The 9,251-nt window shown below is 36.2% G+C and overlaps 1 protein-coding gene across 1 annotated transcript in view; it reads left to right on the forward strand.

Moving 5' to 3' along the window:
* The window catches only part of trim25l (tripartite motif containing 25, like), an 11,480-nt gene extending 2,948 nt beyond the window's left edge, over positions 1 to 8,532 (forward strand). Inside the window, exons 3-21 of the mRNA XM_016268164.1 lie at positions 1,185 to 1,280; positions 2,148 to 2,381; positions 2,486 to 2,645; positions 2,733 to 2,798; positions 3,074 to 3,112; positions 3,213 to 3,251; positions 3,321 to 3,362; positions 3,484 to 3,546; positions 3,635 to 3,700; positions 3,778 to 3,843; positions 4,418 to 4,486; positions 4,641 to 4,700; positions 4,791 to 4,865; positions 4,962 to 5,021; positions 5,452 to 5,523; positions 6,111 to 6,128; positions 6,251 to 6,316; positions 7,672 to 7,737; positions 7,819 to 8,532. Coding sequence (XP_016123650.1) covers positions 1,185 to 1,280; positions 2,148 to 2,381; positions 2,486 to 2,645; positions 2,733 to 2,798; positions 3,074 to 3,112; positions 3,213 to 3,251; positions 3,321 to 3,362; positions 3,484 to 3,546; positions 3,635 to 3,700; positions 3,778 to 3,843; positions 4,418 to 4,486; positions 4,641 to 4,700; positions 4,791 to 4,865; positions 4,962 to 5,021; positions 5,452 to 5,523; positions 6,111 to 6,128; positions 6,251 to 6,316; positions 7,672 to 7,737; positions 7,819 to 8,393 — 1,932 coding nt within the window. The 3' untranslated portion in view covers positions 8,394 to 8,532. The remainder of the gene's footprint in view (positions 1 to 1,184; positions 1,281 to 2,147; positions 2,382 to 2,485; positions 2,646 to 2,732; positions 2,799 to 3,073; positions 3,113 to 3,212; positions 3,252 to 3,320; positions 3,363 to 3,483; positions 3,547 to 3,634; positions 3,701 to 3,777; positions 3,844 to 4,417; positions 4,487 to 4,640; positions 4,701 to 4,790; positions 4,866 to 4,961; positions 5,022 to 5,451; positions 5,524 to 6,110; positions 6,129 to 6,250; positions 6,317 to 7,671; positions 7,738 to 7,818) is intronic.
* The last annotated feature ends 719 nt before the right edge of the window (positions 8,533 to 9,251 follow it).

Below are 9,251 nucleotides of genomic sequence, written 5' to 3' on the forward strand. Positions count from 1 at the left end.
TAGAAGCTTTTTTTATTCTACGAATTTCTTGATAAGTAAATAAAATTAATGTTTTAAAAAAGGCACTTTAGAATCGATATTTTTATGTGAGGATCGATCCTTTCGATACAACATCAGTATCGAAAGTATCGATACTTAAGGATCGATCCGCCACTCCCTGGAGGTCAGGCTACTACTAAAGCCACAAGAACTGAACCTGAAGTTTGCAAGCAAACCCATAACCTTAACATGGTATAATCATAATATTTTTTAGCAGCATTATAATTATGGACGCACAATATATTGGTGCCATATTGGTTATCAGCCAATATTAAATGTGTTTTATTTGTATCTGTAGCATAAATTATATTGGAGATATATCAGCTGATATGGGATACCCTATTTGAACAAGCACTGAGCCATGCTTCAGCAGCGAACGCTGTCTGTGATTGACTGGTTCTGTCATTCAGCATGTGTGTGTGTTCCGATGAGCAGGAGAAATGGTTCAATCCAACACTATTATTCGCTAATATAGTCTATTTTTCCACTTAGAAGCTTATTTTATGCATTTCTTGATAAGTAAATAAAATTAATGTTTTAAAAAAGGCACTTTAGAATCGATATTTTTATGTGAGGATCGATCCTTTCGATACAACATCAGTATCGAAAGTATCGATACTTAAGGATCGATCCGCCCATCCCTAATGAACTAATACAGAGAGGAGATGAAAAGAAAATACCACGTAAACTTTTCTGAAGACAGTCAGTTCCCCTCAGAAACACATTCATATAAACCCCCAAATAAATATTGAGGATTTTCGTGCATCAACAGTGAGTGATTGGCCTGCCCTCAAGTACCATAGTATATATTAAAGCGAATTTCAATAAGGTGCACAGATGCTCAGCTTCTTCCTTTTCCGCGACAACTGCCTTGAGGAATCTTTATTTTTGACGTCTGTCATAACGTCAATGAGTCTGGAAAATGATCATGTATGCAAGGCAGTGACGTCATTCAGAAAAATGCTCTTTCACTGCCACTGTTTGATCAGCCTGACTCACCTTTAGCTTTTGCCTGACGTGTTGTATTACTGTGTCAGTCTGTTTTAGTATTGATGAATTAGTCTTGTTCCACTCACACTCATTCCAGTCCACATTCCAGTCTATTCTGAACTTGTTTTGTGTCCTAATCTTTGTTACTGAATTAGAAAGAGCTGGGCGCAGTTCTGTCTGAGAACCATCAGCGACTCCAGGACAGAGAGAGAGAACTGAAAGACATGAAGAAAGTCTTAGACACACTCACGGTAAAAAATCAGCAAAAAAAAAAACAGTATTGAAGCATATTCTGTTGGTTTTATGAGTTGCATCTCACACATTCATGATCTTTAAAGGGAAAGTTCACCCAAAAATACAAATTATGTCATCATTTACTTATAAGGTAATTACTTTGGTTTAAAGATCCAAAATATCATAAAGTTGTGTTGTGGTTTAATTCAAGACTTCAGTATTGAAGCATATTCTGTTGGTTTTATGAGTTGCATCTCACACATTCATGATCTTTAAAGGGAAAGTTCACCCAAAAATACAAATTATGTCATCATTTACTTATAAGACTTTGGTTTAAAGATCCAAAATATCATAAAGTTGTGTTGTGGTTTAATTCAAGACTTCTGAAGAGATACAATGGCTTTACATGATGAACAGATTTAACTTAGCCTTTTACTTACATCTAAACAATGATCAATACATACAATACATGTATGAGCACGTCACATATGGTAAACATGGAAGCTCATATGTGCATGTATGAACCAATGACAAACACACAAGCTTCAGTGTTTACCTTATGTGATGTGCTCTATATATGTGTGTTAATATATGCAAATAAAAGCCTGAAATAAATCTGTTCATCACACAAAGCAATCATATCTCTTCACAAGACTTGGATTTTCTCTCACTTTTTTTCTTTACAAAACCTTTTTTAGTTTTGGATCTGTACTCTCAACGGAAATACAGAAACCTCTCAGGCTTCATTAGAAATATTTGAATTTGTTATAAAGACTTACCAAAGTCTTATGGGTTTATGGGTAAATTACATTTTTTGCTGAGCTATCCCTGTAGGGTCTGAGCATCCTCTGTGTGTGTGTGTGTGTGTGTGTGTGTGTGTGTAGAGGTCCTCAGGAACAGTGCGGGACGAGGCGGACGTGGTCCTGTCGGAGCTCCAGGAGTCAGTGCAGCGGATGCTGGAGCTACTCCAGGACGTGATGGTCTCCACTGCGCAGGAGAAACTCAACGAGGCCCAGGAAGTGGTGACCAAACTGGAGGCCGAAGTCAAACAGCTTAAGAGAAAAGACGGAGAACTGAAAGAGCTCATCAACTGCCAGGACAGTATCTACTTCCTGAAGGTTAGATGATGGTTTCATCAGATTTGGTGACGTGGGGTTTACAAAACTGAGAGCTGGTGTCACAGAGAGCACATGAATGATCTTTTCATACCTCGTCTCCACAGACGTATCAGTCTCTGTGCTGCCCGCTGGAAGGAGGAGAGCTGGGAGCTGTAACCGTGAACCCTGAAGCCACGTTTGATCCTGTCAGGAGCGTCGTCGTCCAGCTGAGGGAGAAAGTGGAGGAGATGTGTGACCAGGAGCTGGACAAGGTCAACAAGACAGGTACAAACACACACAGGTCTCACAATCACACACACTGAACTGCTGTCACGTACAGGGTCACCATAGGGTCATTATCTGTGTCCTCAGTGTACAACACCACAGCGTTCACAGTTGCAGACCGCAACGGACAGAAAACAGGAGGCATAATGAAACGTAAGTCAATTTTACTACAGTAACAAAAATTTTTACTTTTGTCAAATTCAAAGTGGAATGAATGTTTTATACACAGTATTGCCAATGCAAAGATATAATTGACAACTAGAGACATGGAAAAAAGATCATTTGAAGAAAAGATATGAAAAGATCAATTATTATAAAATCATTTAATACAATCTTAATATAAAAATAAATAAAAAATGTCAAATTATTTTAATATATTTATATATACAAACAAAATTAAATTCATATAATTTTCTTTTGCATCACAGTGTTTTCTGGAAAAGGAGCCAGAGCCACTCGTGCACAAGGTATGAAAACAATGAATAAAACAATTTGTAATTTTATTTAATTTTATTTATTATTTGTATTTTTTCTCTTAGAGTTGCTAATGTCTGTGAATATTTTCAGGACCCCCACCACTACCTTCAGTAAGCACACGAGGAACAGGTAAGTTTATTTTATTTTGTTTTATCAAATCAAATATCAGTTGTGCTGTAAATACTTTTCTTTCTTCAGTGAACACGCGCACACAAGCTGTCAGAAACAGTGAGCCAAGAGGTGAGACTGTTTGCTGACAAAGTGATCGGATTTAACTTTTTAAATGTGTTTTTAGAATGAGTTTGTGCAACTGTATGTAGGATTTTGAATATTTTTTTATATCAATATTTGTTTATATCAGTTAACAGAGGTGTTACAAACGCCCCAAGACAAGCCAGATCCCCGAGAAAGGAGAGAGATGACAGTAAGAAATGCGTCTCACACACTTTGACTCATGTATGTTTGCTATTATCTGTAGTTTGTCATTCATGGTTTAGTTTCTCACTCTGCAGCTGACAGGAGTCGCAGTTCATTGAGACCAAGAGAAACACAAAAGAGAGAGGAAAGAGAAAACGATGGTGAGAATGAAACATAAAGATATAAAAACAAGCATCTGTCTGGTGTAGTTTTGCTCAATGTTTATTCGATTTCTCAGCAGACACCTGGAGTTTCAGTTCAGTGAGATCAAGAGGGAGACCGAGAGGAGAAGACGGAGATCAGGGTGAGTTTTAATGGGTGAGAGATGTCCAGGTCATATTCTATAATCAAAAGACTGAAAAAGAAAATGCAGAAAAGAAATGAAGCCTATTTTTAGAACCATAAAGACTTTTTATGACAATCACATGATCATAATATGTCCAGATATTTTTACTTTTGAGTTATTCAGTTGTTAGTGTTATTAATGTAATACATTATTTATTTTCTTTATATTAGAGTAAAATGTTATTTTTATCAGTACAACACTGATAGTGCGCTACAATGATCTTTAATCTCTAATATTTGTATGCATTCTTTATACATGTAAATAATTGACCATATACATACTTTATAAATATAAATATGTAGAGTATTGAGTGTATAATTTACAGTTTAAATATTGTAATGTTTGAAGAGTATAAATGCACTAAATGCAGAGTATAAAATTTAGACGGGGCTAGGAATTGGGCAATATTGTCTTTAAGCAAAATGTAATTTCTTTTTTCCCTATTTACTTCTCGGGTGAAACATGACTCAAATGTATCCTGACATTCATCCTTGTGTCAATTTATTTGTCATTTTCTATGATCTCTGTATAGAAAGAGAAAATCAGGCCTCTCAAAGGCGTCAAAGCACACAGAGCAGAAACACACGGGATGAAGAACAAGGTGAGACGACGCATGCAAACACATTCTAACCAGCACACTGTCATTTTGGTTTAAAGGAAAGATTCCAGATATTGTCCCCGACTTGAACCCCACTTTGCATTCTTTCTAAACCAAGTACACAGTGTTTTAAAGCTGTTTTACTTTTAATTGTCAGTGGACCGCTGGAGTTTGAGTTCAGTCAGACCGAGACTGAGGAGAGAGGACAGAGAACAAGGTGACGCTTGATTCATGTCTCATTATTGAAATTTAACACAGATGCTTTTAAGAATTGCATCATGTTTGTGTCTGTTTTCCTTGGTGACAGTCAATGGAGAAGCCCAGTCTAGTCCCTCTCAGCAGAGATCAAACGCTGTGGACAGACAGCAGCCGGCCAGACAATGTGAGCGACAGCAGCTCAAACATACTCTACAATCAAATCAAGACTTTGTGTTTCTAATCCAGTTTTTATACATTTGCTCATTGTGTTCTTCATCAGCGGACAGATGGAGTCTGAGCTCTCTCTTACCTAGAAACAGGAAGAAGAGACAGGACACAGGTGAGCGAAAGAACACACAGTCTAAATAAGGACCTTTGATAAACTTCTGTTGCTTTTATGTACAACTAACTAACTTTTAGGGACAAAATATGTACCTGAAATATGCTCACATAAACCTCACACAATGAAAGCAAGCTTAGGCTTGTTAAGAAATCTTTACTAGTCTTTCAGGTTTGTCTAGCATCCAGATAAACGCCTGTATTTCCTGCTCATGTGAACTGGGTTCAAAGAATATATTATCAAGTACCTCAAAATGTCCTTTGAATTTTTGTTTGTATTTGTTGGGTTTTCAAGCATGTGTCCAACAGCAAGAGCTAAATGTGTACATTATTTTTAGATTTTATAAACCTTTTGAATAAAATGTTTTGTGGTCAGTCATCATTACGTATTAAATCAATTATGTCATGAAACATGATGTCATGTGTCACAGTGAAAGAGGCCACACCCACTCTCCAGGAGGCGGGGTCAGTGAGACCTCGTAGCCTCTCCCGTGCCAGTGCCTGTAAGTCTGTACTGTACACTGACGATTCAAGGATTATTTGAAAATATACATTTTAAATCAAATTATTTACATTTAGAAATGCATATAGTTTGCCATCTACGTAATTTATAAATGTATACATTCAAATACAAATAACAACGAGAGGATGAAAATGGTCATGAAAACAGAAATTATGTTGTTTAAATAATAAAACTGTATTTTTTTCAATGAAACAAATTGATCAATTAAACTGATTAAGTGACAGTAAAGACAGTAATGTTACAAAAGATTTATATTTCCAATAAATGCTGTTCTTTTGAATTCTCAAATTATCAAAGAATTCTGAAAAAAATATCAGCATATAAGAATGATTTCTGAAGGATCATGTGACACCGAATACTGGAGTAATTCAGCTTTGCATCACAGGAATAAAATATATTATAATAAGAAAAAAAATATTTTAATATTTCACAATATTATTGTTTTTACTAAAAAATACTACCAACCCACACATTTGCCTTAGTCAGATTAGCTCTAAAAACTGAAAATCATTGTAATTGTTAAATATCTAAAAACTAATATTTACTGTATCTCTCTTCTCTCTGTAGGGGGAGAGCCAACAGAAGGTAATATTCATGTTTTTGTTTGTTTGTAGCTTTACAGCTAGTTAAAATGTAGTTAAACTGATTACCTGTAGGGGAAAGATTGATCATTGTTTCACTCTGTGTCTGTCTTTCTCTCTGTACAGTGAATCCTGGGCTGTTCCTGGACTCACCTACTGACAGTCCAGTCGTCAATCCTGCTTTTCCCACATGTCAGCATTTACAACAACATCTTTTGCACTATACACATCATATTATGAAAGACAAATGGATGAAGAGATGGGTGGATAGATATATGGATGGATGGACGGATGGGTGGATGGATAGATGGGTAGATACATGGATGGATGGATGGATGGGTGGATGTATAGATGGGTGGATACATGGATGGATGGACGGACGGACGGACGGATGGATGGATGTGTAGATGGATGGGTAGATAGATGGGTAGATAGATAGATAGATGGATAGATGGGTGGATAGATAGATTAATGTGTAGATGGATGGGTGGATAGATAGATAGATAGATAGATGGGTGGATGGATAGATGGATAAATGAATGTGTAGATGGATGGGTAGATAGATAGATAGATAGATAGATAGACAGATAGACAGATAGATAGATAGATAGATAGATAGATAGATAGATAGATAGATAGATAGATAGATGGGTGGATAGATGGGTGGATAGATAGATGAATGTGTAGATGGATGGGTGGATAAATAGATAGATAGATAGATAGATAGATGGATAGATGGGTGGATAGATAGATGAATGTGTAGATGGATAGATAGATGGATAGATGGATAGATAGATGAATGTGTAGATAGATAGATAGATAGATGGATAGGTGGATAGATAGATAGATAGATAGATAGATAGATAGATAGATAGATAGATAGATAGATAGATAGATAGATAGATGAATGAATGTGTAGATGGATGGGTGGATAGATTAATGTGTAGATAGATAGATGGATGAATGTGTAGATGGATAGATATATAGATAGATAGATAGATAGATGAATGTGTAGATGGATAGATAGATAGATAGATGGATAGATGGATAGATAGATGAATGTGTAGATGGATAGATAGATAGATAGATGGATAGATGGATAGATGGATAGATAGATGAATGTGTAGATGGATAGATAGATAGATAGATGGATAGATGGATAGATAGATGAATGTGAAGATGGATGGGTGGATAGATAGATAGATAGATAGATAGATAGATAGATAGATAGATAGATAGATAGATAGATGAATGTGTAGATGGATGGGAAGTTGGATGGTGGATGAATGGATGGATGAATAGATGTATGGATGAGAAGATGGATTGGTGGATAGATACATGGATGATGGATGGTTAGAAAAATAGTCAGATAGATATAAAGACAGACAAATTATTTAATAAACTGTTCACCACCATATGAAGATTAATATTAATGTCCTATTAAAATGTGTCCAGTTCATTTTTCAAAACAGCGTTCTTTTTTAGATGTACATTTCTATATTTCCTTATAGCTTTTGTCTGAATCTTTATTTTATTTTATTTTACAGTGCGAGAAATTAACATTGAGAGTATTCAGGCCCCAGAGCCCAGAGTCAGAGACGAGTTCCTGCAATGTGAGTTAATTTCTCACACATCTTGTCGTTTCATTCTGTTTTTTATTTTCTCATCCGTTTGTCTCTCTCTCTCTCTATTAGATGCTTGTGATTTGACCCTGGATCCAAACACGGCCCATCGGCGTCTGGTCTTGTCTGATGGAGACACTGTGGCCACCCTTCAGCAGACGTCTCAGCCGTTCCCTGACCTCCCTCAGCGCTTCGACGGCTGGACACAGGTGCTCTGTCTCCAGCCCCTCTCCTCCGACCGCTGCTACTGGGAGGTGGAGTGGAGGGGGCGTGGCTCCTCTCTGGGTGTGGTCAGTGGTTCCATTTCCCGCAAAGGGGCGGATACGGGGGCAGGGCTTGGGTATAACAGCCAATCGTGGAGCTTGGAGCTGTCAGACATGTGCTGCGCAGCCATGCACGCCAATAAGAAGGTGGAGATCCCTGTGACCTACAGCCCTCGAGTCGGGGTGTTTCTGGACAGGACCGCAGGGACTCTGACTTTCTATAGCGTGGATGACGAGTTGGTTCCTCTCCATGCTTTTCAAGGGTCATTCCCACCACAGCTGTACGCTGCGTTCGGGGTGGGCTGTGGGGTCGGCGTGGGGCTGGATTTTGCCATGGGGCAGTTCAGCTCCACGTCAGACAGCATTAAAATCTGTCCCTTGTGAACGGAGTGAATCTCACAAAAATAATATGCAGGTCATATTTCACCCCAAAATCAAAAGAAAAAAAGAATGAATTATATTTTGCAAGAAAATTAAGCCTATTGGTAAGACCAAAATGATTTTTTCATAAAGATTCAGTACTTTCCCCTTCAAATTTATATTACCATAATGTTTCTAGAAACATTTTTGTACAATTATACAATTATGATTTTCATTTCTGCAATACAGCCATGTTAATCATTCTGTCTAGACTTTTTTTTTTAATCTGCAAAAATAAAATGCATATATATATATATATTAAATTATAGTAATGAGAAGTGAGATATAATTATAATTAATTGTCATTTTTTTTCATTGAATGTGTTTTTCCTACCCTTTTTAGGACCAGGATTGAATGGTTATGGCAAATAATTACTAATATAAATTATTACAATTATTATTAAATTCAAATATGTAATTATACTGTACATAATTAAAAATTAAAGCACATTTTCACTTTCATTTTTTATAGCTCAACATTTGTTTGTAATTCTCATTATTCAATTATGATTTTAATTTTGGCAGTACAGCAAGATTTGTAAATCTGCAAAAATCAAATATTTTATTTATAGTAATAAGAATGATAATGTTACAATACATAAAAAAAGTTGTGGCTTTAATTCTGAAGATAGGTTTAATTGTTTTATGCAAAATGTAATTTATTTTTCTCTTCTAGACATGTTTATCCACCCTTTAAGGAATACAAATTGTATGGTTATGGCAAATAATTATTAACATAAAATAATTATTCATGTAAAGCAAAATAACTTATTTGTATTGTCACTATAATAAACCAAAAATGTTTGTAAACGTAAAATGAAC

Source organism: Sinocyclocheilus grahami, unplaced genomic scaffold (genome assembly GCF_001515645.1).
Source record: "Sinocyclocheilus grahami isolate Dianchi unplaced genomic scaffold, SAMN03320097.WGS_v1.1 scaffold43.1, whole genome shotgun sequence".
NCBI classification, from domain to species: Eukaryota; Metazoa; Chordata; class Actinopteri; order Cypriniformes; family Cyprinidae; genus Sinocyclocheilus; species Sinocyclocheilus grahami.